Source organism: Ziziphus jujuba, chromosome 9, assembly GCF_031755915.1.
Source record: "Ziziphus jujuba cultivar Dongzao chromosome 9, ASM3175591v1".
Classification (NCBI taxonomy): Eukaryota; Viridiplantae; Streptophyta; class Magnoliopsida; order Rosales; family Rhamnaceae; genus Ziziphus; species Ziziphus jujuba.
Window position 1 is genome coordinate 15113613 of NC_083387.1, and position 18712 is coordinate 15132324.

General features: G+C 30.8%; 2 protein-coding genes across 2 annotated transcripts; both read left to right on the forward strand.

The window, feature by feature from the left end:
- Positions 1-3684: 3684 nt before the first annotated feature.
- LOC107435592 (F-box protein SKIP22) lies at positions 3685-5806 on the forward strand. The gene has a single exon (XM_016047225.4). It carries the CDS (start codon positions 3859-3861, stop codon positions 5407-5409), a length of 1551 nt encoding a protein of 516 aa, XP_015902711.3. The 5' UTR covers positions 3685-3858; the 3' UTR covers positions 5410-5806.
- A 7361-nt stretch (positions 5807-13167) lies between these two features.
- Positions 13168-17492, forward strand: LOC107435585 (protein SHORT HYPOCOTYL IN WHITE LIGHT 1). Its single transcript, XM_016047218.4, has 4 exons — positions 13168-13565; positions 13658-13888; positions 13990-14055; positions 16945-17492. The coding sequence occupies exons 1-4, from the start codon at positions 13383-13385 to the stop codon at positions 17095-17097; spliced, it is 633 nt and encodes a 210-aa protein (XP_015902704.3). The 5' UTR covers positions 13168-13382; the 3' UTR covers positions 17098-17492.
- Positions 17493-18712: the final 1220 nt, after the last annotated feature.

Here is an 18712-nt window from a genome sequence, read left to right on the forward strand (position 1 = left end):
TATGATTTTGTGGCATGAATATGTGATATGAAATAGGCCTAAGTTGTTGAAGGTTCCTATTGAATTCAATATTAGTACTAAAGAAACTTTTAAATGCCAATGACCTATTTAACCCCCTTTTATAGGTCCATTTTGCATGTTCAATTAGTATTAGAGCAAGTTCACCACAGTTAGGTTTCACAGCCTTGGTGTAATTATTTGGGATTTTGAATATGGAAACAATTCAAGAGGGTGATTAAGTTGTGCATATCCCTTTATTAGATGGTTCTAACTACAGTTTTTGGAAAGCAAGAATGAGAACATTCTTGCAGTGTTTGGATAAGTGAGTATAGTATTCCATTGTCATTGGTAGGAAATCTCCAACTATGTACTCTAGTGGTATTGCGATACCTAAGAAATGAAGAAATTACTGCAAGTGATTGGAATTCATATGGATTAAATATTATTTTCCATGCTTTAATAGCTGATGAATCTAAGATTGTTCAAAATTATGAAGTAACTATGGAGGCATCGGACATATTGGAAATAGCATGTCAAAGAAATGCAACTATTAAGAGATCCAAACTTTAATTGTTGACTACTTACTTTGAGAACATTAGAATAAAGGAAGATGAGAATTTCATTGAATTCTATGCCAAATTCAATAAAATTGTTAACTCAAGCCACAACTTTGAAGAGAGGATACTTGAACATAAGCTTGTAGGCAAGATTCTCAGATCTTTTCCAAATATGTTCAAAGCCAAAGTGATTGTCATGAAGGAGAGTTGGTTAGGTCACATAGAACCTATGAGGTAAACTTTCTCACACCTAAAAAGGGAAAGAGTTTGGCCTTTACAATAATTAGTGAGAATTTGCATAATATTGATTCAAATGATGATGACCTTAATAAGGATGAGGAAAAGATTGCTATGTTTGTGAAAAAATTCAAGAAGTCCATGAAGAGCGAAAAACAAAGCAAGAGTTTACATAAAAGAAATAAATGACAGATTTAGTGTCACCAGTGTCAAAGATATAGATACAGTGCAAATGAATATCCAAAGAAAAGGAAGAGTAATTTTGTTAAGGGAAAAGGAAAAGGAAACTTTCTAAATAAAAATTGTATTCATTTAAATGAAGACATCAATGAATATAGAGACAGTGACACAGTTGGTGAGATGGTAAACTACACCATATATAAGGCTTCTCATACTTTCAGCCATAGTAAATCTCCTTTAGTTTTTTTTTTTTTTTTTTTTTTTGGGACAATGGTGATTCTGATGATAATCTTGTTGAAGATGCTTTGTAAAAAACTTACGATGATCTATTTGATAAAAGCCTGAAGATGAAAATGAAAAGATCTAAGTCACCTTAAAGCATAAATAGATCGTGAAAGAGAATGATGAGTTAAAGACTAGGTTAAAAAAGAAGGGTCAGACGATTGTTAAGCTTATAGGCAAGATGACTGGTTTGAAGGATTTTAAAGTTTTCAACAAATCTCTTACTAAGAAGGTGAGGTTCTTGAAGGTTTAAATGAGTGATGAAAATAAGGTAGTTGAAAAATTGAGACTAAGTGAAAGTTTTTTGAAAAAGGAATTAGAGTAAAGGCTAAAACAAGATGATTAAAAATTAGTATTTTGTGCTAAAATTATATCATAAAAAATATTTTTGGCCTTTAATGGTTGAAATAATGGATAAAACTAACATATGAAAGGTTAATGATGATTTTTTAAATATATAGGTTGACATATAACTACGATAAAACTAGGGTTTAAAAAATTTCCTCTAAAAAGAAAAAATTAGGGTTATTAATTCTATTAGTCCACAAACTATCTCGAATTTTACAAGTTGATCCCCAAACTTTTTTTTTTTTTTTGGCATTTTAGTCCACCAAACTCCCCTAAATGTACCACCATTGGTCTCTAACCATCATTCCGTTTAAAATCTGTCATTAAATGCATGTGAAACTGCATGTACCACTCAAATGAAGGGCAAACTCTGTCTTTTCACATTCTTTTCTTTCAACTCTCCAATTTCTAACCTCTATCATTTTGGTAAAGAGGGTTTCACAATGAATTCATTTTTTTCCAATTGAGAAGCTCCTTAAAGCTCTATAGCTTCCACAAACCAAAAATATAAAGATAATTTTCTATGTAGAAGAAGAAGCAATTGAGATTTCGACTTGTATCATACGATGGAATGACACCGGCACCAAAAGATGAAGTTCAATCGAGAGCTTTGGAGATTTGATGAGCATGTCTAAAGATACTATATTTGCTTTCCAATCCAAATTTTTCATTCTCCAAAGTTAAGAAATTTACAATTTTCCAAAAGCTAAAGATCCCATTAGATAAATTTCAATTTTTAAAGTAAAATTTGAAAAATAATAATTTTATTAAAAAATTAAAGTTGGTGTCTCATGCCCTAAACCCCACTACATGGAAATAGCTTTGAATCAGGCTTGGTCAAATATAGATGAAGCCTAAAACAACAAAGGTAATTTTCACTTTGAAAACTTACAGGAAGTGGACTTCAATTTACCTAGGCAATCAGAATCCTAACCATTGCTGCTATCCTCAACTTCCTCTCCATCCACCTCAACTGTGGCAACCAACAACTAATCATCGTCATTATAACCATGGCCTTCAAAGCCATATTCTATCTCTCATCCAATTTCTTCAAAACAATATAGATTTTACCACCCTACATTGCCACCATCCTTGCAAAATCACCATTATCGTTACCTTCCATACTCACTACCTTGATATCATATCATGGTTTGTGGCTTCACTGGACCGACAATTCACAAAATCTAGTTTTAAATCCACCCAAGAGGATGAAAATTAAAAGGGTTTCCAGTTGTAGACTATAGTTGATTTTTTTTTTTATTGTGATTTTTCTGTTAAATGAATTTAGTATTATGAAAGAAGAATGAATAAAATTCCATATTTATTTGAAGCAAAAAAAAAATTCCATATTTATGATTTATTTGGATTTTTCTCAATATGTATTTTATTCTTTTATTTTTTAGATATAAATTTAATTTTTGCTATTTATTATTCTAATATAATTTATTCAAACACACACACACACACACACACACACACACATATATATATATATATATATATATATATATATATATATATATATATATATATATATGTATAATTTTTTAATTGATCCATATATTTGATATGCAAAAATGAAAGATCAATGATCAGACAAAAGGGAGAGAAAAAAGAGATGAGGGAGAAGCAATGTGAAAAGGTAGAATTTACCCCTCATTTTGGGTGGCATTTCATTTGCAATTTAAATGAAATAATGGTTAGAAACCAACAAAAAAAAATTTTAGGAGAATTTAAGGACTAAAATAGATATACACACATTAGTACCAATTATATATATATATATATATATATATATAAATGGTACCAATTTATAGATTTCGATATAGATTGGGGATTAACAAAGTTGATAACCCAAAAATTAAATTACAGTTTTTATTGCGTATCACCTTATGGTAGCAGTATCGCCTACCTAATATGTGAATATGAATAAAGCTGCACCATAGATGAGCATACACGTTCACCGTAAGAAAAATTACACGTCAAAAATCGTATCGTAGAGTGACCGATTTACACGTGTAATCTGCATCGTGATGATGTGGCGACCTGCATATTATTTTTATATATACTTTTAATTATATATTGTACCGTGTGCTGCGTGCGAGAGATTGTTTATCCGTCTCGAAACGCCTCAATATAAGCACCGCAGTCGCCCTTTCTCTTCCTCTGCAGTTCGTATCGTAACGGTCTGGTCGGATGCAGTTTATCGTTTTCGCTTAGATAAAAAATTTACCCCAAAAAAAAAAAATTCATCATGAAACTGAGAGTAAGAAACACAGAATCCAAACAGACCCTTAGAATCGAAGTCCCCGATTCCTGCTCTTTCTACCAACTCAAGCAATTCATAGCCCAAGCAATCGATTCGTCTCCTTCCTCTCTCCGTCTCTCCCTCAACAGGCACGAAGAGCTCCACGCATCATCTCCTCAAGACTCGCTTCACTCCATCGGTATCACTGCCGGTGATCTCATTTTCTATTCCATTCTCCCCTCTGGTTCATCTTCTCAAACCCTAGCTTCCCATTCGCATTCACAGTCACAGTCCTCCTCCTCCTCCTCCTCCATGGCTAAGCAGATCGAGCACGACGATCTCCAACGTCAACATCGCGAAACCGTAAACCCAATTCCCCCAGTTGGGGAAACTCTCATGGAAGGCTCTTCGGTTCAGGTAAAAAATCTTAATTCTCAAACTTATGAATTTAATTCGAGTAACTCGGTTTATGGAGATGAGAGGGTTTTGCGTGAGGGTTTGAATACCCAGAAAGAAGAAGGGCATGGGTTTTCTGGTTGTGCGGCAAGTATGGACATTGATGATGAAACTATTGAGTTGGTTGGGAAGAAGTTTGCTGTGCCATTTTACCTGAGGAGGGTGTTGAAGGAGGTTTTGGGGGAGGAGTTGGAGGAAAACGGTGAAGGTCACAAATTAATCGTAATTGCGGTTCATGCCGCTCTTAAAGAATCCGGCTTTGTTTGGTTCGACTCTCTATCGGGAATGCGGGTTGATCGATTTCATCTTCCTGATGAATGGCCTTCTATGGGTTTTACGGTGTCGCTTTGCTATACATTGCCTGAGCTTTTGGCAAATGGAGGTGGTAATCCTTCCAATTTGACGGAAACAGTTGTGGTGAAGTTTCAGAGTCTTGGGCATTTACTCAATGTGTACGGTTCTGTAGCTAATGATAGTTCGGGACCGTACAGGGTATGTTTGGATAAAAACAGGTTTTTCCCAGCTATTAATTCTCTACGGGCAAACAGAAATCCTCAGGGTGAAATTGCTGAATTTTGGAGGATTGTCAAGGATGGTCTTGCATTGCCACTCTTAATAGATCTTTGTGCAAAGGCTGGTTTGGCTTCTCCACCATGTTTAATGCGTCTTCCACCTGACCTTAAACTCAAGATTTTGGAGTTCCTTCCTGGTAATGACATTGTGAAAGTTGGATGCGCATGTAAAGATTTGCAAATTCTGTCTTGCAATGATGACTTGTGGAAGCAGAAGTATGTGGAGGAGTTTGGAAGTGGGACAGCAGCACCAGGATTGGTCCCTTGGAAGAAAAGGTTTGCCACATTTTGGGAGAGTAAGAAGGCTGCCAGATCGGCACCGGTCGGTTATAACGGCCCCTTCTTCATGCCGCTGAGAAGGGATCCTATCATATTCCAAGCCCCTCCAGCTGGGATGAGAGGTGGAGATTATGACCGTTTCCCAGGTCTTAGTGCCCCTGCTCCTTTTGGACAACCTGGTCGTCTACCTCGCTATCAATACCGGAGGCTTTTCACCCCAAATTGTAACTTGGGAGGGTTGAGTGGTTAATCTGCTTACTTCAGGTCTTTGCTCTTTTCTTGCTTGGAACTGAATCTGGCAAAGTTATGTTAATCTGCTTTCTTCTGTAAGTGTTCATACATACCTTTCAGCGTCTTTTTGGAACTCCTACAGGAATGAAAGAACATGAATACCTGGTTCTTTTATATTAATCTTCAGCTACTTTCTATAACAATAACTATGTAAACTTTTTCTCTTGTATTACCTGGTTCTTAGCAAGGGCTTGTGTTGGATATATAGTTGTACCAATACTTGTTTGTGACCTACCTATATGATCCTTAGTGATATCCAGGTTTCTATCGGTGCAAAGCCAGTTTAAGATTGTACGTGTTACTGTCAAATTATTGTAAATAAAAGTAGTATGCTTTTGATGGGGATTAACATTGGATGATAATAATTTTTCTGTTCTTAACCCCCACGAGTTTGAAATGAATAGAAGATGATGTAGAAATCAATCTTAATTGTAAATGTTTTTAGAGGCATGTCAGGTATAAGGTTAAGAGTTTTTTATGGGGGATTTCAATATGCATTATTGGAGAAACCAGCAATAGTGAACTATAGGCGGCCACATGGATCAAACTAAAATTTACTATTTAGGTTTAGTCATGTCCAGGATCGCATGGTTTCCAAACTCTTGGCTCTATGGGCTCTTCTTGATAGATATTGAAATCGACCTCAAGTAAGAAAAAGGAAATAAAAAAGAATATGTTTTCAAAACCAAATGTTCGTGGAACATGACCATTTCCTTATATTTTTATGTTTTCGTTATCCCTCTTTCATAATATTTTCAGGACCAAACAAAAAATAATAATAATAAAAACCTATATATATATATATATATATATATATATATATATATATATATATTCCTATTCCTGATAAAATTCCAATACAAATTAAGAACTACTTCCTGGATGGATGATATTTTTACCTGCTGCTTCTGTTGCCATTTGGACAGTGATCTAAGACTTTTGTAATCTTGCTTTGCTCTTATAAATCTCTCTCTTTATTAGAGGGGGAAAAAAAAACATAGAAAAAGACCCCAAACACACAAGTCTTTCTTCAAGTTTTTTTAGTCTTAGAAAATGTTTAATTTAAGAGACAGTAAATTGATTAATTTTATCAAACTCTTAACAAAATTTAAAGATCGAGAGAAGAAAAAAAAAAAAAAAAAAAAGGGTTTTAAACCGCTAAGTACCTCTGGCAAAACAAAAATGCCGTCTTTTTTCATATAGTTTTCTTTAGAATATGATTTGTGTTTTGTATAAATTTTTTTGAATATGATTTGTACAAGGTTTTAATATCTAAAATTTATTGAAAATTTTCTTGAACTTTTCATTTCTTTTAAAGGTCGAAATAAAATTTAGGTTTCAAATAAAAATTAATAGAATTTCTATAATATCCATTGAAATTTCAGAAAGGTCATCAAAATTTTTATGGAAATTTTTGTCGAAATATCTACATCAAATCTTTAACAGTTTAGTTAAAAAATTTATAATTTTCATACAAATTTTGGAAATATTTATAAAATTTTTATAAAAAAATTTAAAAATATTATTGATATTTAGTAAATTATTTTATCAAATTAACTTTAGTAATAGTTTTTTTAAACCTTTTAATTGTTTTTTAAATATTTAATGATATAAATTAAACGAAGTTGATTAAATTTAACAACCTTAATAAATTTAGTTCATTGATAATATATATATATATATATACTTGTTATATATTTTGTATAAGATTAATTCATTAGAATCTCAAAATTACAAGTTAATAATTAATTATGTAAGAATGAAAAATAATAACATATAAATACAATACTATAGAGCATTGATATTGATAGCATTTTAATTAATAACATTAAGCAAATAAAAATAAAAAGATGATAGAATATATTATACTACTATATTTAATATATATTAATAATTACATGAAAAATTATTAAGTAAATACATTTTTTAATAATTATTTTTCATATTCTACATCTCAAAATGAGAACGAGAAAGTTATAATAATTTTTAATTATCTAAGAGTTTTATGAAATAATATTTATGAAATATAATGTAATTGTAATAATTATTTTATCTTAATTAATAAATAATTTATCAAATATATATATTTTTTTAGTATATTTTTATCAATACTACTTTATTTATAATCGTTGCCGCTTACTATAAATTAAATTAATAAAGCAAAATATAATATCTATTTAATACTTTTGCAATTTTTATAATCAATTTAATAATTAATTGTTCAAATAAGTTAATACTAAAGTTTCAATAAAAATTTTCATTTTTGAAATAAATTTTCATTTTTTTTTTTGTGAATTTTTATCAATATTCGATACTTTTTAATATTTTTATAAAAATTTTCATATTCTGAATTTTAGATATTTACAGGGATACTGAAATTTTAAACTTTAAATTTGTATTTTGTATGAATTATTTAGAGCTATAATAAAACGTTGATAAATGAATACTCAATAAATGAATAAATTTTTTAAATAAATAAAATTGTTTGATCGCAATTCAAACCAATGTACTAAATAAATAAATTAATTTGTTAAATACATAAAATAATAATTTTTTAAAAATCTTTTTCAACCTTAAATATATAAATTAACAATTGATAAAACTTGTAATAAATAAATAATATATATAAACATTTACCATACATAATAATAATAAAATTTTAATAGCTTTCTTTTTCAAAATAGGCATCAAAATTTTTTTACTTTCTTCAATATGTACAAGAAAATAAAATAAAAACTTATCAATCATTCTACGATTTTTCATAAGTAAAGAATTAACTAATTAGCCAACTCAATAACAGTTTTCTTTACATTTATCAGTAGAATTTATTTTATTAATAGACTTCTCCGTACAGTAAAATTCTTTATATTGATTATTTTTTCTTTATTTGTTAATTGGATAGCGACTAATTCCATGATTATAAATTTAATCAAGCTTGATTGATATTTTTTTTATTAATATATATATTATATAGTTAGTAAAATTATTTCACAAAAAAAGTATAAATATTTTTAAATTAATGAATATTTATTTATCGATAAAGCAAAAAAATATTAATTTATTGATAAATTATTATTAATTTAAAAAATATATAAATCAATATTTATTTATTTAAAAAGATAAATTATTTTTCATGAACATTAATTTGTAGAGGTTATAGTGTAATTGGTGATAAGTTGTTTTCTACTAGTCTATTAGAGAGTGTGACGAAGAATAATTATTTGTCAATTTATATATAGGGAAATTCTCATTGATCCTCTTTAGATTTAATAAAAGATCATTCACTTTTTTAATGTTATCTACTTCATCATTAACCTTCATAGGTATTAACATTTGTTAACATATTTCATATTTTATTTATTTAAATTATAAAAAATTATTTTGCCCCTTATATGGATTAAATTAATATTAATTTAATATTTTATCATATTACCATTGTGTCACAATCTTTTTACCAATGTGTGTCACAAATTATGATATATATCACCTTATATATGTATATATATATATTAAAAAAAAACAAAAACTATTCTACCAATTTTGAAAATTTTGATATTGATATTTATTTTATTAATTATAAACATGAAATACTTACTAAAAAAATTCAAAGCTTAAATCATTAATTAAATATTTCATTCATTGTAACATTCAAAATGTGAAATACGTGCATTTAAATATAACCGTCTCTCACAATCGAAGATTCATGTCTTTCATTCATTAAAGACCATACAAAAGAAAGGGCCATAACCCAAATATTTACTGTGCAACAAAAAGAGATCATTCCACATATGCCAACACAACTATAACCATCATAGTTGGATTAAGGAATAGTCTCCATATTTGTGACCAAAAATTACAATAGGAATAAACCTTTATACTCACTAATAGCCATTCAAAAAAAAAAAAACTTCAATTATAGTTATCAAAATAGGAAAGCATTAGAAATGAATTTCCTCTGTTATCATTGACCTTGTCCCTGGTTAGTTTGACTTATTCATGAACAATAAATTTTATATGTAAATTACATGTCATAAAAGAAAGTTAATAATTCTAGCCAAAAAAAAAAAAAGATAAAGAAAATTTTATACCTAATTGAGAAATAGAAGCTCCAAATCAAATTGCTTCCTATCAAACTCAAAGAAAATAAACTAAGTTAAAAAAAATAATAAAGAAAGAAAAATAAGAAGAAATACCATAAATCTAATGTAAAACCAACAATAAAATTAATTTTACCTTCAATTGATTGCCAACCACCTTACAAGATATTTCTTGTTGCCTAATCCATTGCAAAATCCACGTTTAAGAATGAATGACCTTTTCTTTTTCTCTCCCTCATCTGCTGCTCTTTTCCTAGTAATTTTTTATCTTCCTAGCATTCTTCTTCTAATTGGAGGCAACAACTCATCACACTCCACCTCTAGCCACATTAATTCATCGGGGATTGGATGTTTCATTGACTTGTACGTTTCAATATAAGCTTCTCTAGTTAACATTGAAACAATATATTGCTCAAAATCCAATTTTTTATAGGTAACGTATGCCACAACATGCTTGCATGGGACTTTGCTAATTTGTCATGCCCTACATTGACATGTTTTTTTGCCAGAAGTGAACTATATAAACTCTAGTTTGAGTTACTTCATCCATAACTTCATATTCATCACCCCCAGCCCATATGAGTCTAATATATCTCCCTTCTTTTTGTGTTTTAGCAAACCTTTTTCGAATATTTAGAGCAATAGTGGTTGGTCAACTCATTGCCTTTTTATATCTTCTCTGCAACATTTTCATAACTTTCCTCCTTATATCTTTAACTAGTGTGAGTATTGGCCTCTATCTACTCTCACCAAGCCAACTATTAAAATTCTCAATCATATTATTTGTGACATAGTCATTTTTAATGCTTTAATCAAAATCAAGTCTAGACCAGTGGCAAAAAAGGACTTCTATTAACCATTTATATGCATCCTCCTTAACAACCTAGATCTCATCCATATTCTTTTTAAAATATTGAACAATTATTGCCCTTGCTACTGCCCAAAACAAACCCATAAACTTCAATCCTAGAAATTTTTCTCTAAAATTAGAATAAATATGCCTTGCATAGAATTTAGTTTTATGTTGAGGGAAAATTTGCTGTAAACTTGCTAACATTCTCTTTTATCTATCAGACATAAAAGAAATAATCCTAGTTCCAATATATTCATACAACAAATTTAAAAATCAACCTTATGCCTCTGTGCCTTCCCCCTCACATACACATATTGCAATTGGAAATATCCCACTATTTACATCCAATGCCAAAAGAGATAATAAAACTCCACCAAAATATCCTTTTAAATGCATCCATCAAGGCAAATAAAGGGCTACATCCAGTAACAAATCATTGTTTTTGTGTAGGAAAGCTAAGGAAAAACTTTTGATACTGTGGATTGCCATAGTACAAGGATTTTGGATCATCAATATGTTTGCATATTTGTATAGTTTTTTGTAACTCCTAGCATGGTTCCCTCCCATCTTATCAAGAGCCTTCTTCTTTTCCCTATATATCATCTGCTTATTACATTTAACCCCATAGGTTGTTCTTAACTTAGTCTTTAATACTCCTATCTTAACATTAGGATTTGAGTGACTCAACGATTCAAGTTTACTTGCAATCCAATTGAAAGTTACCTCAGCATTTTTCGTTTTCCTTCTGCAAGTATGTTGTTTTTTACATATCTTGATTTTAAATGTCACACCTTCTAGAAATTGAGAGGCATAAATTCTCCAAGAACAATTATAGGCACCACATTTAGCACTTACTCTTGTCTTTTCATTTTTCTCTCTAACTAATATAAAATCCTTCTTGAATCACATAATCTTTCAATAATTTCCTAAAGTGATAAACATCTTCAAAAATTTGAATTTCTTGAAACTCTATCTTCCTTGTAGATTATGTAACCTCTCTCCCTATCATATATCTACCCATCCTACAAATGAGTGTGTTCTTCCTCTGCATTACTGCCCAGGCTACCATTATCAATAGATTTGTAACTAGATAAGGTGTCATCACTTTCTTGACAACTTACTTTTAAGTCAATATCACTATTCTTAAGTACATGCACCTCATCTTCGGATTCTTGTTTCCACTCAACTTCCTCATCAAAATCTACATTATTCTTCAATTGTTCTTGATTCGAATGATTTAGACTAGTATGGGGAAAGGTTGAATTCAGTTAGGTTAGACTAGTGAAGGTTGGAGTTGATTGTGTTTGAGAAGAGATTTGGTTGTTAAATATATTTATTTCAATGTGTACATGGATCTCCCTCTATCATTTCTCTCCAAATAATTCAAATATATCCATAAAGTCTTTATCTGAACTTAAAAACTTTTTGCTTTTAGCTCCCAAAATATCAACTGCTAACTTGAAATGATCCTCAATTATAATTCTCTCCGCAACAGATATTAAATTAGAAAATCAGACAATAGACAAACTAAAGTAAAATCATTAGGGTCTACATCTTCTATTTTGTGTATCTTACCAAAAGCATGAACAATTACATCAAACTTCATTTTACCTTAAAAAAAATCAATAAGAAGTGAAAACATAAAGCTCAAATATGTTAAAAAAACCTCAAATGTTAAAATTCAAGGTACCACTTCCTAGAATAAAATTTTTCATCATGGACACCTTGGGACTTCATTATGTAATACTTGGATATTTCACTACAAAATGTTATCACATTTTTTTTTTCATGGCAATATATAGATATATCATTTTTTTTTTCAAATATCTATAATCCTAGAACAAAACAAAGTACATTTAATATGTAGAAAGAAGAGAAGAAGAAAAAAATACAAGAACTCCAAAATTTAGAGCACTAACAGTACAATCAAATGAGATAAATTATAGGGCAAAAAAAAAAAAAAAAAAAACTCCAAAATTTCACCTTTAACATTATGTCCCGGATAGTTCATCTTTCAAAAGAATTTGAAAAATTCAAATTTCTTCAATGAAGAGATTTTATTAAGTGCTAGTTTAAAAAACCCTAAGATAAATTCTTTAAAAATCACATATATATTCAAAATAAAAAGCTATAAAAAGAGAAGCCAAAAGTGTTTTAAGCCCTCAACAATTGTTTCCCTTCTTCATCGTGGTAGCCAAATATGAATTTGTTTGGCTTATTAATTTTTTTTGCTTTTATTTTTCTTTCTCATATTTAGAATATTGTTGTCAAATACATTTGACAAGATGCAAAACTTGCATATCAAGAGCTAACTTAGGGCATTCTATTCCAAATTCACCTTTTACAATTTTTTTTATTGAATACAAATATAAATACATTTATCAAATTAATCCTTTATCCATTAAATAACACGAAGATAAATAATGATCGGAAAATCTTAAAGAGGTCAATAATATTTTAGCAAATCTGAACGGAGGGTCAATGATTTTTTTTTCTTTCCTCATATATAAAATTTGTCTTGAAGGAATAGCCACTCTTTCAAATAATATAAATTTTTTTTAATCCCACTGTTTTTTTAATAATGTAAAATTTTTAATTGAAATAATTATTTACAAATCTTTATTAAACCATTCAAAAAAACCACAAGAGAAAATAAAAAATAAAATGAAATGAAAAGGTAATTTGATCTAGTTATTATTATTATTTTCTTTGGACATGTCCTATATATTTTTCATTTTTATCTGGAAATTTATGCACTTGTTCGCCGCTGTCCCAAAAAAAAAAAAAAAAAAAAAAAAAAAACATGAAAATTAATTATGTCCGTACACAACGTCGAAAACTGCTAGATGTAGCTTTTTAGACAGGCCATTGGCCGATCTTTCCTTCCGCTGTACTGAAAACCATTTCGAACGCTCCGGTCACTGCCAAACTATCCATCTCTCTTCATGTCTCTGCTTCTCTCTCTCTCTCTAAGTTGCAGCCATGTCATTTTCCATTGTTCTTTCACCTCCACCGACTCTCTCTCCCTCATTGCCTCGAACACAACAACAGCACCAACTACCTAATTCCCTCAATTTGGTCTCCGATAAATTCACTCTACAATTCCTCTCCTTTGGAACCCGTCATCGCCTTCAAGCTTCTCGGCGAATCTCCAATTTCCCGCAGGTTCTTCTTCTTTATCTTTCTCTATGTATTCATATAATATATGCTTGTATTTATATGGTTGCAAAAGTACTGAAATTTGGTTAGTGTTTCAGGGAATTGATAATCTTGTTGATGATCCACGCAGCTGGAGCCGTTCGATTGATAGACGTGATGATGGTGAATACGACGATGAGGAAGATGATGACGATGATGACGATGATGATGAAGAGGATAGGAGTCTCGATCTGTTAGTTAGGTTTGTCCAGAATATTTTCAAGAAGATCTCCAAGCGAGCCCGTAGAGCCGTACGATCAGTTCTCCCAATCTCTATCTCCGCCAAATTGGTAAAAATTTAATGTTTCCCTCTGAATAGGTTCAATTAGTTGGGATTTTTTTGGTTGCATTTATTGAATTTTTTTTTTTTTTTTTTTGGGTCCCTTTTTAGGTTGGATTTTCAGTAAATGGAGTGCTAATTCTAGCATTTTTGTGGATTATGAAGGCTTTTCTTGAGGTAAATGTATCATTCGCTTGCTTATTAGCTAAAGCTATAAATTTGGTAATCGAAATGTCATTTTTCGTATCATCATCTCCATGTGAATTAACATTTGCGGCATTCTCTTCAGACATTTTTGTTAGCTCCGAGCTTTATTTTTCCCTTTTTCTTTTATTAAATTGCATGTTCTGAGATGTTATCTGACATGTGCTTGATATTTGAAGTCCATTCTACTTGTGCCCATTACACTACCTAGTTGAAGTGCTTCTTCACTTTTTATGCTGCTATGTTTCACCTATATTACAATTCTATTTCGAACCAAGTTACAGCTCGATGGATACCTATTATCTTTGTTCAACGGAAAGAGTACTCTGTTTGTTTGGGTATCTAGGTACTGCACAATTCTTAATTAAAAAAAAAAAAAGTGTTGATTTAAGATAAAGAGAGCGTGTCAAATTATGCTGCCTGTCAATTTTTCAAATATTTTTATCATATATATGTGTGTCTTTGTAGGTAACTATGTATGCCAATGAGCTTGAATTTTGTTAAAGTATACAACTCATTCTTAAACAGCCTTCTACAAATTTGAGCTTCTAAGAAAGCGGTGTTTTACCCGGTCTCAGAGCTAGATTGGTTGTCTTGTGTTTAGTCTATTGAAACACTCATTTTGTTAGTTCTGAGCTTGGTTTTCCTTTTCTTCATTAAATTGCATGTTCACGGAAGGTTTTCCTTTTTTTCATTAAGCCCATTTTATCTGGTTGTACTGCCTAGTTACAGTTCTTCTTCAACTTGTTAAGCTTCAATGTTTAACTTAGATTTAGATGATGATGATACTTATATACTTGGTATCAAGTTGCTTTCTGTTTGGTGGCTATGTCATTGTCTCAAATTCAATAGACAGAGAACTCTGTGTGTGTGTGTGTGTGTGTGAAAACAGCATATCAATATTGGTACTAAATTCCTAATGAAAAATGTTGGTGGATATAAAGATAAAGAGAGGGTGCTAAAGCTACAATTTATATTAATTTGTCAAAGATTTTTATTATATTATATGTACGTCTATGTGTTTGTGTAAGTATGTATGCCAGGTAACTTGAATGTTGTTAAATTGCACAAATCATTCTCAAACCATCTCTATGAATTTTAGCTTCTGAGCTAGATTTTTTGTCTAGTCTTGTGTTTAACTCCTAAGTGTGAAAGCTAACATAGTTGTTCCCAAATACTACACTCTAAATGATGAAATGCAGAATTGAAGAAGAAGTTTATAAACTGTTCTTATTTGAACTTTTAGAATGAATTATGTTTGAACACTCCTGCAAGCTAGAACTTTTAGGATTAGAAGTGTTTTAACTGAGGTTAAGATGAAGCTGTCTAGCTCGATTGACAATGACCCTCCAAGAGGCTTGAACTTTTAGGATTAGTAATGTTTTAAGTAAGGTTAAGATGAAGTGGTCTAGCACAACTATGAGGTATCACAAGCAAGGCTGGATAGCTTCAGATGACACACAGTAGTTGGGACTGTTTTGATGCAGCTAATGTTTTTCAGTAACCGGTGCTACCCATTATGACTTGTTAAAGTTATATAGCAACATTCTAAGAAAAAAGGGCGGAACATATAAACTACGGTGTAAATAGTTAGTGGAGAATGCTGATTTTAATTTGCAATGCCACCGTTGGAGAAGGTGAGGGCAGTCAACACAACACAAAAGCATTGAACTTTTCAATAGCAGTATAACAAATGTTTAGGCAGGATTCCAACTTGCGTAATCCTTGTACTTTTATGAATGTTCTATTCAATCTTAGAAGCGTTCAAATTTTGTTACTCTTAGGACTTCCTTTTGTTCTTTTTATTTTGTGGTGGTGGTGTTGGTAGATGTAGATTTTTTCAATCGCCTAATTTTTAGCCTATCAATTGTCAATTGAAGGGGAATGACCCTGGGGTCTTGAACAAGGAAATTGCCCATGGAAAGGAAGGAAGCAACCACTAGGATGTAGCACCAGGGTAAAAGGATGTGTGCATCCATATAAGGTTATTTATAGAAGCTTATGTGCTTTTCAACAAGAAGGTTCTGTATCTCTATGTGTTTTAGACTAAGTTATTGTCTGCCATCCCAAAAGTAGTAGAAGTGTATGAATTTCTTGATTATGTCATGTCATGTTAGCTGCTTTCAATGGTTGGCCGTGGTTTTAAATTGACCATCAATCTCCCCAGATTGGAAGTGCTACAGGCCTTCACAAACAAGCTGCATGCCTCTTCAATTGAAAATTTATTTCGGTGAGGAAAGAGCAATGGCTCACATAGGAGAAAAATAGGGCACTGAGCAACAACACCATGATAGTCAAAACTGTATTCATTACATATTAATAATCCATGAAGAGTCTGTAGATATTACATGCTTTTAAAATCATCCTTATTCCAAGGGGAATGATTCCAATCAAGAAAAGGATTATATATGCTGTATACTAATTTGAAGTTCATGGAAACATTAGTAGGATTGATAGAATCTATTACAATTATCTTGACAGCTTAATTTTAAGCATGCTTGTTGTGTAAAAGTGTGAAATTGGAATTGTTGATGAATACTCAATTATTTACTCAAATATATATATATATATAGGCACAGTAATTTTCTCCTGGGTGGCACACATGTCTTACTATATCTGGAGGGATGTAGATTGATTCATTTGATGAGATGTTTGTTTCCCTGAAGAATAAATTTATATATGTGTACACATATGTATGTCTATATATATATATATATATATATTTGAACCTATTGCATATGTGCATGAGTGGCCTTCATGTGGTTCTTAATTCTTTGAGATTTATAGTGAGGTCGACATGTAAGTACTACAAAACTCAAGGTCTTTATATAGCATACTGTTTATGGTTTGTATTTGTTATAGGTGGTTTGCACCCTAAGCAGCGTAGTGTTTGTAAGTATCCTACTCATCCGTGGAGTGTGGACTGGGGTAACCCATTTGCAAGAAAACCGCAACCTGAAAGTGAATGAATTTGACGACCAGAATACATGGACTGGAGCTCAGCCTGCAACTTGACATGCCCATTTTATGAAGAGGCATTATCCAAAAGTTGATAATAATAACACAGACGATGGTGACATCCTTTAAAAGGAGTACTCCAATCGAGAATTGTGGAAAGATGGCTTCTGTATATTGTGTCTTTGGAAAATAGTTAAGAGTTCTTGTCTCGAATGAAAGATATGAGGGTGGTTTAGGCTTACCTTCTTGTCCCTGAAGTGAATATCTAGCACAGAATATTAATTTGTACCGGCATGTGATAGTGAGATAGCACTGAAGATTAAACGTAGGAAAAAGATTTTATCTTTGCTTTTTGTTGCTTTTTGGTGCATATTGCATAACAGATCCACAACTTTTTGTTTTGGTAAATAGATCCATAAATTTATCAAGCACTAGTTTGCCATCTGATTTCATTTTGACATGGATTTGAACTTAAAAAGTAGTGTTGTTTGATAATTGTGCTTCAATCTTAAGCCGGAGATGAGGAGGATACTCTTTTTTTGGGAGTGGCCTTCCTACTTTCTATATTCTTTAGAACTTTTTTCCTACTGTATACCTTCTTTGTAACTTTTGGATGACTATGCATAGGCCAATAAAGAACTCAATTTTATTCTGGAGATTGTGTGTGTTTGTTTTTTGTTTCAACTTTTTTTTTGTTTTTTTTTTTTGTTTTTGTTTTTTTTTTTTTGGGTTAAATATCAATGTAGCCCTTTTTATTTTGTTATTTTTTTCAATATTGTATTCCTATTATAAATGTTATTAGTATCACCTTTTTACATTTTGCTTGTGTTCCAATATAGCACAATTTTTTTTAAATTCTTAGCAATAGAATTAGAATTTCACCCATTTACCCTTATTTGATTTTTTTTTTATTTCTATAGTTTTTCTTCTTTTTTGTTTTTGTTTATTATTTCTATGTACTTTAGAGAAAAGGACACAACATACACATATATTAATTGCTAAATCTTCAAAATACTAGTGTTAAAATCCTCTTCTCAATTAATCAACTAAAAAAAAAAAAAAAAAAGTAACAAGTTATATATATAATCATGATTGCTATGATACTATGAAGGCTTATAAAATAGTCCACAAGAATATAGATCCTTATACCATCACTATTTCTAGGGTTTCGAATTCTATACAAACTATAAAATAGTCCAAAAACCATGAAAGCCTATAAAATAGTTCACAAGAATATAGGCCCTTATGCCATCATAATTTCTAGGCCCTCGAATTCTAGATATACTATAATATAGTCCAGATGAATCGACGGGAGCATTTTGCACTTTCTAATGTTCAGGATCTACGGACTCCATGGCAAGAATAGAGCATACTCATTCTTAAAGAATACATGGCTAAGGCATAAGGAATGATTTTTGGGAAGAAATGAGAGAATTTAGAACTCCATGGATATAGAATACTCAAGCTATATTATTAGCAAGTCAGGTTTGAATACAATTGAAGACAAACTTCCTTTATATAGAGAAAAGCCCAAACTACACGACAAACTATTAAAAGAGATGGAATATGCTTTTTACAAAGATTACACTGATCAATCAGGAATTATAATATAATAATTAGAATGACCAGTGACCAATACAGGATTTATAGGAACAATCATCACAACTAAACA

Bases quoted from the DNA above. Each gene is read 5' to 3' on its own strand.
- LOC107435592 (XM_016047225.4), top strand. From the start codon at position 3,859: ATGAAACTGAGAGTAAGAAACACAGAATCCAAACAGACCCTTAGAATC.
- LOC107435585 (XM_016047218.4), top strand. From the start codon at position 13,383: ATGTCATTTTCCATTGTTCTTTCACCTCCACCGACTCTCTCTCCCTCA. The intron at 13,566-13,657 runs GTTCTTCTTCTT...TTAGTGTTTCAG, and splicing joins GAATCTCCAATTTCCCGCAG to GGAATTGATAATCTTGTTGA. The intron at 14,056-16,944 runs GTAAATGTATCA...TATTTGTTATAG, and splicing joins TTATGAAGGCTTTTCTTGAG to GTGGTTTGCACCCTAAGCAG.